General features: G+C 43.6%; 1 protein-coding gene across 4 annotated transcripts in view; it reads right to left on the reverse strand.

Moving 5' to 3' along the window:
* MDGA2 (MAM domain containing glycosylphosphatidylinositol anchor 2) overlaps positions 1-14308 on the reverse strand; it is a 321830-nt gene that overhangs the window by 194891 nt on the left and 112631 nt on the right. For 3 of the 4 annotated variants that reach the window (XM_072038054.1, XM_072038055.1, XM_027457732.3), the window contains exon 3: positions 43-217. The exons of the other annotated variant lie outside the window; for it this stretch is intronic. In XM_072038054.1, the coding sequence (XP_071894155.1) occupies positions 43-217 (175 nt within the window). The remainder of the gene's footprint in view (positions 1-42; positions 218-14308) is intronic. 4 annotated transcript variants of the gene reach the window in all.

Here is a 14308-nt window from a genome sequence, read left to right on the forward strand (position 1 = left end):
TCTAAGAGAGCATGGTAAGAAGGTCCCAAGAGGTTTACTTACAGTACACGTCCACCCGTATGGACTTTATGGCCGGTGAGCCCAAGCCGTTCTCGGCCTTGCAGTAGTAGCGGCCTCCTTGGTGTCGCTGGATGTTGGCTATCCTCAGGGTTTCATTGAAGACACTCGAGTCTTGAAATCTGTCAGAGGCACTTCCTGCTGTTTTGGTCCACCTGATCTGAGCAAGCACCAAAAAAGATTGTTACTTGAAGTCTGCAGTTTGGAAAAAAGAGCAGAGTCTAGATCTCATCGCTGACCTGCGAACCGTGCGCACGGCAGCCAGGGCTTCACATTGGAGGTCCTGGGGAACCTCTCTGGAAAACTGAACAGCTCACACTTACAATCTAACACTTCATCCGAGAGCCCTCAGACTGTAATCTTGTCTTCATCACCCTGTCTTAGAAATAGTTGATTACTTTTGATGGAAACACCACGCAAAGTAAATGCCACGAGCAGAGATGTGGAGAACAACTCAAGCCACCCTCAGTGACACAGCTGAAACGGCTGCAGAAAAATTCCCCGTTAACAAACAGCTCGCCAAAAAACCCTGCTGTACTCCTGCACTGAACACAAATAATGTTTTTTTCTGAAATCATATTCATGAAAGATGAGGGCACACTGGAAAGCACCTTTGAAACAGCTGATGGGTTATCTTGGCAAGCATAAAATCCAACCTGAAGCACTCGCTTGAAACCACAAATGATGAACACCCGTTTCTTCAAGTTTTCTTTAACATCTTTTACAACAATTACAAATTCTTTTACTCTGACAATTATTACTTGTAATGTGAAGGCTTTTTAAAGAGAGCTTTTCAATGTCAGAGCCACCAAAGTGCCCACACCAGCCTGCTGCAACCACAGCTGCCTTCCGCACACAGCCGTGCACGGAGGCTCAGGTCCCGCAGTGAAACACAAAAACCCTCCGGTACCAACCCGGTAAAAGCTGCACAGCCCCCTGAGCAAACAAGCAAAATTCAACTACTCCAGAAAGTTGCAAGGGACACACTTGGCTGTAAAGAAATCTCCAGGCAATGGGGCTAATATAATTCCCACTGCCACCACCCAACCTGCTCACCCCTCGCTTCCAGCTGACCAGCAGTCACTGAAAGCCTTTGGCATTTTATGTCCAGTGGGAATGCAAACCCGTTGTGAAAATTAGACATCAGTGACTTGTCATGTTAACCAGAAAACAAGCCCCAGGTGAAACTCCCTGGAATAAAGTGAATTCTTCCTCCTCCAGCTCCCTCTGAGGCTCAGACCGCCACCACCCTGCTGCTGCAGAAGGGAGTCTTTTCAAAGGAATCAGAATAGAACAAAAGCCTGGGTCAGGAGTCGTAGGAAAAAGCAACTGAAGTAGAAAGAAATAATAATTTGTATTAGAGGAAGATGGCAAATAAACTTACAGACAAACCACATTAGTGTGTGGAACCATCAGCACTGGCAGATCATTTATACACAGAAACAAATTTAAGGCTTTGTTTGAAAGACCTCTATTTAGGTTCTGCACTGCTGTGGTACCCACATTTTGTCAATCGATTCTCACCTTCAGCCACGTTTGTTAGGCTTACTGACCTGATGGGAGGTGACAGCAAAGTGGATATGGACACTGCCAACACCCAGGCGAGGTGAGCTGAGCCCCTGCCTGTAGCACTCGGTGCCGTCAGCTATCGTGTGCAGTGCACCAGACCTCTAAAGAGTCCCCAGGTACCTCCTGCTCTGTCACATCACACGGATTTGGTGGCCAGGACAGACAACATTTGATTCCAGACCAGAACCTACGCTTTAAGCAGTAGTTTTTTCCTGCATATCCAGGCCACAAATGGGATATTTGCATAAATATGAATTAATGTCTCATCTGAAGCTTCTCCGAGCTGTCTCTTCTCACCCCCATCCGCTAATTCTGTTCCAGGATGAAGGCCAAATCTTCATTCACAAAAATGAGAATGACACAAGACAAGATAAATATTTGGCTATTAGTTCCCAAGCTGTGGTCCCCAGAGATGGTCCAGAGATGATCAGATAAGAAACAGGCATTAAAGTTGCATCATAGCCAGTGTCAGGACCCCAGTAACCTGCACAGGAGCATGAAGAGGAAGAGGTCAGCCTTCCTCTCATCAGAAACTTCTCCTGGACAGGAGAGGTCTTCTACAAAAGGCATCAAAATGAAAAAAAATCATGACCAGCTGTAGCCTATGTATATTCTTCTCCCCTTGAAATGAAGGCAGGTGTGAGCTCCAGAGGCTGAAATTAAAAAATAATAATTCCAAAATGTTTTCGTCTCTTTCTGACTTGTTAAATTCATAAGCCTGAGTGGCTTTGCCCTCTTGCCAGGTGACCTGTGTAACTCTCACATGGTTTTGCTGCTCTGGGATAAAGCAAATATGCCCAACTCCACATTACAACACTCAGCCTGCATGCAAGAGAGATGCTATTAGCACTGCTATATTTACCAGTCCCAATCTGTCTGTACTTCTATTATAAACTCTTGGCTCTTGGGCTTTTTAAATAATCCAAATAAATGTGCTGCAGAATAAATTTGGAACAAACAGTTTTCACGAGCTGCAGAATACAATTTCATCATGTATTTTTCAAATGCTAAAGTATCTTAAAACAGTGTTTAAGATGCTCACTGAATCTCTTGCATGCTCTATTTCCCCATTTGTAATCGGAATTATAAAAACACCTCTGTTTGATTCTTAGCTGGAAAAAAAAAGTCAAAAAATGCCAAGATTTCTCTCTTCCTCCCATTCCTGTCACACAAAATGTTTCAAGACGTGGAATACAGCTTGTCCTGTCATAGACCATATAATCTAAGTAAGGCGTTGTATTATCAGCATCTATGTAACTGATAAAATAATGTAATTTATTAATTATATAGAAGCATTTATTTAGGTACTATCACTTTCATCTTTTTTATAAATACAAAAGCCTTCCAACTCCCCCAAGTTTTAACATTGATGTAGTTATCTTCTCCTTTTTAGAAAGCATTTTACCAGGAACACGTTTGGCTGTAAACAGAAGTAGACTTTTCAGCTTTAAAAATACAAATATGTGTATGTTTCAGTGGCAGGAAGAGCACTTATAACCAAGTAAATAGTTTTACAGTGTATGTAGAGATGCCTGAAGAATAAAAGAATAGTTCACTCGATTTCCTCTTAAAAGATATTCCCCAGAAATGTCGCTGGTCTGATTTCACTCAGTTCGTTATTTACCTTAGCTTTAACACAACATACACATGAAAACACGCTGATCGATACCGTGTTGTAAATTATTGCATGAGCTCTGAAGACAACTTTACATTATCTTAAAATAAATAATAATTTAAAAATATATTTCCAAAGGCAGTAGATTAAGTGAATGTCTCCATAGTTCAGATAGTGCAATATTTTCACAGAGGCTGGCACAAATCAATTGCTCATCCACGTGCATTGTATCAGTGTTTGCTATTCATAACCTACTCTTCTGCTCAGAAGCCCCCAGTTTCTAGCACAGAAGTAACCCTGCATGCTCTGGGTGCCTACTCACAGTGCGAATAATGCGGGAAGGCAATAACTGCTGTTTCACCAAGAAGTCAAAGCCATTTCTACTCATAATGCAAACTTTTAATTGAAAAGTTACATCTACCACTCCATGGCATGAGCAAATAACTAATATGACTAATACACGTTAATCCATCACACAGATATGCTTCTGAACACATGCTCCCGAGGACGCTGTTCCCCAGACACTCACTGTTACTCTCGCTGTTGCTATTGCAGATTTGGAAATCCATCCGCTGCCATATGATCTGGGTCTTTAGTTAACAAATCCCTGCTTCGTTTTCTTGTAAAACAGGCGTAAGTCAAAGCCTATTTATGAGCAATTCATTTAAAAATTATTCAGTCTTTAAAAACTGACAAAGTTATGACCCATCTGGTCATACCACGACCCATGTACTTGTCTGATTTGTACATGCCCATAAGTTCTCTGAACCATCACCAGCTTTGACAGTATTTTACTGGCTTAAGCAGATGCCCTGGGACACTCAGTCATATTTCACCCTACAGCTTCCATGTTCTCATTGAGCCTTCCTGCAACATGAGTAGGAATCACAGACTTCCCATTTTTCGACTAAAAATGCAGATTTGAAAAACTTCAGTAATATTGTGCTTGACTTTTCTCAGCTTCCGCCAACTACTCCTGCCCCAAAAGAAAGCAGCAGATAAGAAACACATTTGACACTAAAAAAAATCAAACACTTATGTTTTAAATATGGTCTTTGTCAAGAGCGTATTTGTATGTATTATTGCATATATACATTAAAATAACAAATATTAATTAATAAACAATAAAATATCTTTAAAATTATTTACTCCAGAACAAAATATTTTTATTGGTTTAAAAAAAAAAAAAAAAAAAAAGAGAAAGAGAGCGAGAAAGAAAGAAAATTAACAATAAAATCAAGGCATCAAATTCCTAAAAAATCTGTCTTTTTAGGGTTTGGATGGGAACATACTGAGTGAGTGCCTTCATCACTTAGACACAGGGAGTGAAGGGAGGAGGAGCCAATGCTGCTGCAACCAAGTGCAAGGGAAATATCCTTTACATATATACACATATGTGTATATATATATACATGCATATATTCCAACAAGTAATCCTAAAAGAAGAGAGATTTCCAGGCCATGATACACAGCAGGCACCTGCTCAAACACTGCCCTGCCCCAAAGGTAGCACTGTTTTAATCAGAGATGCTTTGACAGTACCAGAGATTGCTTTTTAAGCCACCATTCAACATTTTCAATACATTTAGCAAGGCATCTTTTCATTCTTCCTTGGAAACAGCTGACAGAAAATGAAGTCTTAACAGTCTTTTTTGTATATTGCAACCCTGATGTCTAACACAGACAGGATGAGTAAATACACGCCTTAAAATATAGTTAGAGCCAGGGCTGGGGGCTCGTACTGTGCTGCGCTGCCATTGATTGCAGTCACTGCCCTCTGACATCGCTGAGAAAACAAGGATGAGGAGAATCTCCTGATCACTGCTAAAATCCCCAAATCCCTGCCTGAGATTAAAGTCCTCCTTTGTATGCCAACAGCTGTAAGAGAGCTCTTTGCGCAACTTCACTGGGATGTGTGCAACGTTTCTTCATGCCCAAAGATATCTGAGCCTTTGGAAAAAGCTATCTTAAAAATAACCCCAGAGGAACAAAAAATATCCCCTCAGCTTGTTTATCCACTAGATTAATTTTGTTCTCAGGAAAGCAATGGTTGGGGCAGCAGCTACTGAAAGCAAGAAGCACACACCTTCATGATAAACAGAGAGGACGTTACGTGATGGCTCTTTTTAGGCTAGGAAGGAGAAAGTGACTTCTTCACCTTCAATTAAAATAAACTGTCTGAAGCAGATTTCAGTGTACAAAACTCCCTGATCTTCTTCAATCTATACAGTGGAGATATGAGCTCACTGCACATGGAACATACTTTAACCCCAAACTGCCTTTTTTCCCCCAAGCTCCTCCTTTCTATTGCAGAGCCAAATGACTGCGAGGCAGTTGTCAGTCACCACTGCGGGAGCAGCAAGGATGGGGTTTGTACCACACTTACACAGCACAGGTTTTACAGCCAAGAGTGATTTAGAATCACAGATTACCCCGATTTGGAAAGGACCCACAAGGATCATCAAGTCTGGCTCCTGAGAGTTTGATTACCTTGGACAGGGCTAGAAAACTGTTATCAGTGAGAAACAAGATGCAGAACTGGAGGGTCTTTGCTTTCCAATATATTTCTTCTAACTCCTGAGAGTCGGATTCTTGATAATCATGAGAAACAGGTTTTTTAAAGCGTTTAAAGTTTAGTGTTTTTTTTCCTCCCCTCTGCCCTGTGCCTTAAATAGCTGGCTGTACTGATTACTGGTGGTTGCGTGCAGGCGAGTCTAGTTTATGCATTTATACGTTTATGCCAGCGTAGAGTGGAGGAGCAATTTGCTCGGCATCAAAAGGCTTGATTACTTCTGACTTGTTCAGCTCCATGGTTTCTGCTCAGAACTGCTCAAAGTCCTTGGAATGATGGCCATCAACCACCAGGCTGCTCCAACAGCACCTGGTTTGGATGGGTGCTGTCCCATTTGTGTCCAGGGAAACACTTCTGCAAGGACAATTAATGGGGACAGTCAGACCACATCCGTACCTCCCAGGGCTCCCTTATGTCCTGCCCCTGGTCACCTAAAGCAACCCACAGCTGTCCCTGCACCAGGCCCACAATGCAGGAGATAACAGCACTGATCTAACTCACCACCACTCAGCAGGACTCCACTTTTACTCCAGCAAATCTTCCAGGCATTCACCAGCTCATCCTCACCACGTCTGCATGCCTCAATTACGGGATTAGCGACACATATGGATAAATAACATGGGTGGGGGGTGTTGAGTTTTGATTCATAGTAAAACAGGGGTGGCATGATGCAGTGTGCCCAGTGAGACAGAGGGTACAAACCATCTGACTTTACTGGAATAGACATCGCTATGGGCTAGGAGTATGCTACAGTGCTATGAAAACTTCTCTTTGTTTCATATGGCAGTGTCTGAAATCGTGGGCACGAAAAGGGCTTCAGGTAAAAGCACTGCTGATTGTCCAAAACTTCTTACGAGGCATATTGAGAGTGGCACAACAGCCAATTCCAAGCACGCATCCTTCCTGTCAGAAATGACAACTCCCTGCCTTCAGCAAGGCCAGAAAGCTGTGAGGAACCAAACACGGGGCTGAAGAGCCTTTGATTTCCAGATGTATTTCTTCAAATCTGCAGAAGCTGAGATGCAGTCACCTGGGGAAATCAAGCACCAGGACTGCTCAAACTTCATGGCAACACTGGAGAGAAAGCTGAGTGCTGCACACAGAAGACAGGTACGTGACCAGTGACTTCCAGCGGAGAACCTGGGTGCTCGTATTTACACACACACTAACGCTTCACTGGGTTGACATGAAGAAACACGATTTTCTCATTTAAAACATCTATGACAACTGTTAACATGCAGCACATCACCAGTTCTGATTCAGTGCCAGAGATCACAGAAGAAATTATTTTCCAGCTCAATTGCTATAACACGAGGAAAAATAAGTTCCTAGTAAGTTCTAACACAGGAAAAAATGAGGTTGTTAATTATAGAGAACGTAAGTGCCAAGCCCATGAAATTATAAGCAACCAGGTCCTGCAAGAAGAATTTCCATGTTTTTTCCATAGTTTGCTTAGCCCAAAACATGGCAGGTATGGCAATGCTGTGACTAGAGGCTGCACTGGGGACTGCTGCTGATGTTAAAATGCTAGCCTGCAACACTCAAGGAGTTAAGAATAACTGAAGACACCCTGAAATCTGGTTATGTAAGAAAACTATATGTAGGCTAACTACCCCTTCGCCTCTGAACTTCCCGCATTTCTGCAAGACAGATATTTCCTATTTTATACCTAAAGCCAACTGACCCAGGAGTTTCCCAAGGCCCATCAGCGTAACTTGGAGTTTTGTACGAACTGACCTCCTGTACAGAAATGGTTCATCTCACAGGTACACGGAACAAAATGCAGCTCCCCCAGCAGCACAGAAACTCATCTCATTGTACTGAGAAATGTCCCCAGCAATGGTTTAACACCACCCAAACCTCCCAGCCCCGCAGGCCGAGCCACCCGCCTGTGGTAGGGCCGGGTGCCAATAGGCCTCAAACAGCTGCTGAAGAAAACTGGCAGGCTGGACTGCTGCTGCTTAGTCTGAGGACAGAAAACAATCATATGCGTAACGATGGGATAACACACCTCTTGAGCAGTCTGAATTAATTTCTAATTGCTATTAGCACTAATAGGAAGGTCCCAGACGTGAAGGAATAGCTGCCCAATAAAGCCCAAAGCTGGCAGCAAAGCCAGGCTCTGGTACCGAAGATCCCACTGTTACACTTGCTGCACCTTTCCCCTCAGGGCTGGAAGCAGAAATGCTACCACAAATGCTGCAAAGGCATTTGTGGAGCCTTCCCACAGCATGGCTCAGCACCCATGAACTGAGGAACCCATCTCAGGTGAGCCACAGGGCAGCAGTGATGTGCTACGGCACAGGCAGGGCACTCCAGGCCTACACAGAGGAGAAAGGTAAGGAAAGAGAGAAGAAACTCATTTTTTCAAAGAAACTGCATTTCTGACACAGTTGTTCTAATGCTGGAAGTTTCAAGGTAGCAAAGCTGACTTCACTGCTGTGAAAAGGCTCGTGTCAAAGTTGTCCCACCCAAACTCAGGTGTCGCACAGCTAACACGCCCCAACACCAAGAGTAGGAGTGCTGACTTTCAACGTGTAAAGGAAGGATTGCTTACATTCAAAGGATTACTTACATTCAAAGGCTGAAAGCCTAAAGATTGACTGTACATAAATGAAGAAAGTTTAAGTGACTATTTAATAGGAAATTATTGAGCGGATCCTGAACAAAAGAATATTGCAGCTACTTGGTAAAAGCAACATGCTATAGATAGCTCTAAGATGCTGCTTGAGCTATCTAAAGCAAGATCTTGCTTGAGATAAGCAAGATCCTATAGCAGTCTGGGTTTCTTTGTGAAAAGGTAGTATATCTGGGGAGACATCTAGATATACTTTCTCAGAACATCTCTGAGTAACCTGCGAAATGATTAATTGCAGCCATTTATCCTACTTTGACTATAATGTTTTTCCTTATGATTTTAAGAGCTTTCACTGCTTCAAAAAATGTGCACTTTCATACCGAATAATCAATGTACATTTTACTATAAATATCACTGAAAGAGGGAGGTTTTTTTTCCAACCTGCATGGCAACAGAGCACCGAGAAGGGCTGAGTGCAATCAATTTCACGGAGCCTTGTTTCCACTGAGGTCGGTACCGTCTTAAAATTGTCGACAGTTGCAGGACATACAAGGGCCTTGCACGGTTTGGCATTCCTGATGAGAAATTATTCACTGTCCATCAAATGAATTATTCAACGGGTTTCATGAAAAGATCCAAAGATGTGTGAATGATATGTTTTTTATTATTCTCTCAAGATTTTTATTCAGCAGCATTAACTTGCTTCAAAATGAAATATAACTTCACCTTCATAATAAAGAGCACAATCTAAGGGCAGAACGAGGCAGACAGCCCCATTTGAATTCTCAGTTATTAATTTTTATGCTGGCCTTCCAACATTGGTATACTATGTTAAACACGCAGAGCCATAAATACAGCCTCATAACTTAAAATGCATGGAAATTCATTCACTCTGCTTCCCCAAAGGTTCAAAGGCAAATAAACACATGACACTTTGCAACTTTTAGTTAGGCACAGACTTTGTTTTCAAACAAAACTTGGTTTTCACAGCCAAAGTCTGGTGTAAGTGAACCCACAGGAGCTCCCAGAGCTGCCTGTGGGCAGAGGGTAGATGGCTGGAGGCCGGTCCTTGGTTGAGCTGCAGGGAAAGGAGCCAGGTCCGTGAGGGCAGGGAGCTGGCATCTCCCCCATGCCAGCTCCACCCCTGCTCCCAACTGCTGGACGGCAAAGCTGAGAGATTTCCTGGTGCTACGAAGCAGGAAATAATCAGACGGATGAGGAGTTTATGTTATCTCTACCTGGATCTGCTACCACTGCCCTCAAAATACAGCCTAAGGCGAGGGCCCCACTCTGAGGGTCAGACTGCCAGGAAGGTGTTGAAGAACGGGCAAGGGTACAGAGAAAAGGCATGGTACTCATTAAAGTCACAGAAATGTGCTCCAGAGTGCATGTCACATCAGCTCAGACCTTTTAAATATCAAGTGAAAAATCAGGGAGAAGCAATCAACATCTTGAGAACATACGTGAGGGACTGAACTTTGACACCAGATCAGTTTTCACCATTAGAGGCAAAGTCAAACTGACAGTAATGGCATTAGACAGATTCCCCCACATCCAACTTAAGATGTTTACACACGGGATGTTTTATCCACGACGTTCCTCTCAGCCAAAGTCAGCAGTGCCCAAGGACCCTTCCAGGAGTGCTGGGGTCTCAGCACAGGGATGTGAACTCCGTCCTCTGTCAGGAACCAGCTCTGTAGACCCCATGCCACCCACTTCATCTGCTGCTGGACCCCCATCGCCCAGCACTTCTGCTCAGCTGCACCGTCCTCACAGCATCCACAGCCATAGGAACCTATAACCTCACCCCAAACAACTTCTTCTAGCCCACTTTTTTAAGCAACGAGTCTTAAGTGCTAGGTGGCTGCTATTCTCCCCAGCAGGACCTTTTGGAGCCCAGTGAGGGGCTTCACCCAAGTGAGCCTGGGCACAAGGCCAGCCCTGAAGTGACACGTCCCACTGCTCCTGGTGCCCAGAGGGGGACGGGATGTGGGGTTGTTAGCAGAGGATGGAGGTTTAGGGACACAAGAAGTGCTGGGAAGCCAAAAGCCACCATCTACTCTTTGCAGAACTGCTCGTCCCCCTCAAGAGCAAAAAGGCAGAAAACCATGTTTGTCATTAACTCAGGAGACAGGAGTCTAAACAGAGAATGGACAAACTGTCTACTAAACAGAGGGGTTCTACTTTAAAGTCAGTCTTCATAACAGAATTGCATTTTAAAGTGACAAAGGCATCTGGAAATCCAGGCATTTTTAAATTGATGCTCCCCCCCCCTGCTTCTTAACCATCCTTGCAGGTATTGCTATTACACTTCTCTCGAGCTCTGTCCATTTTACTTCCCTGCAAGACCCCGGGGAGAAACCCGAGCATCCCGGAGAGGCAGCTTTACAGTGCACAGCCCAGAGGCTGTCAGGCTTACAACAAGTAAACTGATAAAGGCAGAAGGAAATGTTTCTCTTCTCGTCTTTCAGTAATACAAATCTTGACTACTGCCTGCGCCAATGATCAGGGGAGATATTTTCGGGCAGACGTGCAGCCTTGAAACTGACTGACAAGTGTCACAAATTAATATATATGCAAATAAGAAAACAAAAGCAGCAGCTACTGACGCCAGCACGGCTGCACGCGTGGCGAAAATAGAATTGCAATCGAACGCTATTTCTGTGCAGATGGCGGATGCCACGAGACAGACCGACATACTTCCAGCACAACTGAGCCAACGGGAAAGAAAAACGCACTCATTTCCTGCTGTGTGCGAAGCGGCCGGCCAGCCTTGTAGCCAGAGCATGCCCAAACCTCCTAGGGCTTCAGCACACAGCGTCCTGGGTGCTCAATTCCCCCAGCCCTGCCAGCCCTCTGCCAGCCCAGCTCGGGTCTGCAGGGTCAGGAGTGCCCCTGGCCACCGCCGCACCAACCTAGGCATGGTTTTGGCCCACCTCTGCTTGAGCAAATTAAATCCACTTAACTGAACATCATAAACCACCGGGCCTAAATGGCTCTTTTTCCACTACATTGTCTTCTGCAAATAGCACCGAGGTTATTGATTTCCTGCGATGCAATATCAGTCCGTTTACTTAAACTAGTTCCCATTTTAAAAACTTCATAAATCGTAATCCAGGGAAGTCGTGCTGTATTTCAGACACCACCGATACGTAGCCTTGGTGCATGAAGAGACTCTGAGGAAAATCCCGTCTAAATACCAAATGCTGACGACCAGCAGGTTCTAATTCCACATCCACGTTGGACCTTACCAGCGTTTCCTACAGCACTGCCTGCATGGCATCCTGCTGAGATTAAACACGAACACCCACCTCATTTCCAGACAGCTTTTTGAATTAAGCCACAATCTCTGGGATCCAGTAACATTAACCATAACGCATTTTCTTTTCATGGGAACTAACGCTCACGCATGCTGAATGACACCTGGAAAACTCATCGAGCTAAGACTGAATGTGAGATCCCGAGATTTGACTTGTTTTAGCTGTGATGACAAAGAAAGGAAATGACATTTTATTTTGTTTGAAAGGTGGGAGAATTGGGAAAAAGGTGGGTAGCAGGGAGAGAAGGGAAAATAGAAGAAATCTTGAAAAGAGAGAGCTGGCAGCTCAGTGGAGCAGACGGCTTAGTATGAAATGCTATCAGCAAGGTTTAAGAGGAGAAAAGATCAGCAGATGTTGAGCACAAGCCACAGATACTGCATCGAGCCCACGATTTCTTGTAACGTAAAAAATGGAAGCAATGACTGAAATTATCAAACAAGTTTTGTGCTTTTTAAAAAAATTATTTATTGTAATTTTTTTTTTATTTTTTTTTTTATGAACACATTTTTCTTTCTACATCCAACTTATCATTTTGGTGCAAGGATAGCAGTCACAAATTATTAAACATCATGAGAGCATGAAGGCCAGGGGTCTAAAGTGATTCAAAAAGAGAGGATATTCATTCACAGAAATTATACCTATCCATGCCTAGTTCAGACAGTCATCGGTTGCAACCTTTCCATGAGGAAATCCCAAAATATCAGACTGTCAGAGGCTGAAAGACTGAACACATCCTGCCCGTAGACCCTAGGTGCTGGACAGGGAGAGGACAAGGGACAGCACAGCCAGGATGGAAGTTCCTGGGTTTTGGTTTGAAAGCCCCAGTAGCAGACACCAGAAAATGCCTGCGTTTCCACGTCATTTCTGTGTACGTATCTTTTGTTTGTTTCATAGGATGAGGAAGTGTCAAAGTCTCCTTCAGCCATTGAAGGAGTCTCAAAAAGGTTCATTAAACAACATTAGGAAAGGACTGAGTCTCTGCAGTCCTGCACCTGGAAGAGCTGATAAGGATTCTGCAAGACCTTTGCTCAGGGAAATGAAGTTGAGCACGTGTTCGAATCTTACTGACTTTAAGATTATGGCTTATCTTCTAATCAGAACCCAACAAGGAGAAAATGGATCAAAAATCCAGTAATCACAAATAGCATCATTCATGTCTAGTTGAGTTTTCTTGGCACACCTTTAAATGACTCCCACAAGTGCCAAGGAAAGGGATCTGGGAACAGTTCCCACATACCAACAGAACTGCGAACAGACATTAATTGAAAAAAGAACCTAGTTCAGCTTGCAACGGGGAATAAAAGGACAGGGTTAAGGGAGCAGATCTATAGAGCAAAGGCTAAGGAAAAAACCCCAAAATCAAGCAACAATGAGTAGAGATTTCCAAAGGGAAGGTACCATCAAATCAGTATTTAAAACCAGGAAAGTTGATAGCACAAGGAAGAGGAGCTACAGCCATTTATTCAGCCGTTTATGAACATGATCCATTCCCAAAAGCTCCTCTGCACTGAGGAGTTTAATGAGGCTTTGGACATCGCACTACATGTTTATTGCTCAAGCCCTAACCCAATTTTGGAGCTGGAAAGGGCGTGCGGGGCAAGCTGGTGCCTGGGGGCTGGTGGGGTGGTGCAGTGAGCCTGCCCCGCAGCCCCGGTAGGGCTCTGAGGCCACCACAAGCGCGTGGTTCTTGGTCTATTAAAGTTGTGTTGAGGCATTAAAATAGAAGCTTTGAGCTCAATTAGCCCTGAGCTTTCCCTTCCTTCTATATTAAGACACCACAATTATGAATATAAAACATTTCCTCCCCCAAAAGCCCACACCCCAATGAATCACCAAAATCTACCCCAAGGGCTCCGAAAATCATTGCCAGAGACCGAGAGAACCGCAACAATTATAGAGCAGCTTTTTGGGTTGCTTAAATTTTCAACATCTTTTTACGAGGAAACCACAAAACAGAAGAGGCAGCTGAACTAAGCTGCCTTCCACCCAAAGTTACATGGCAAAGCCTTCCCTGGCTATAGACGGCTGGCTGGGTCTCGGGGTTGTCAGCCTGGAAGGGTTATTATTTATTTTTTTATTGTGATTTTACTTTTCTTTGGATGGTGTGCAAATTTCCTTGATTTTACAAGAGATTTTTAGTTAATTATGTATTTACCTAGTTAGCATAATTGTCTTCAATTATGTAATTAGTGTTCATATGTGTAATCATTTGAACATGTAATTATATCTAATTACACCATTAAAACGTGCAAGTCATAAATATCTTTATCATTTTGATTGATAGACATACAGGGAGGAAAAAAAAAACTCACTTGTTATTTTTATCTCCTGGATCCCGAAATCTGCAAGAGTAAGAGGATTCAGCCTGTAATGTTGCTGTAATTATTTACAAGGACCCATCAAGACTACACCAAGGTTATCCTTCCCAAGCAGAGGTAGAAGGAGTCAGCCCGCTCAGAACGAAGGAGCAGTCACCCAGCGTAGCAGAACTTCTGCAGTAAAAACGCTTACAAGAATAATCTGGGAATCACTTTTTTTGGTAGCTAATTACGAACTTGCTGTTATGCAGAACAACGGCAGCCTCCTCGGTGGATGGC

The sequence above is a fragment of the Anas platyrhynchos genome, chromosome 5 (assembly GCF_047663525.1).
Source record: "Anas platyrhynchos isolate ZD024472 breed Pekin duck chromosome 5, IASCAAS_PekinDuck_T2T, whole genome shotgun sequence".
Lineage (NCBI taxonomy): Eukaryota > Metazoa > Chordata > Aves > Anseriformes > Anatidae > Anas > Anas platyrhynchos.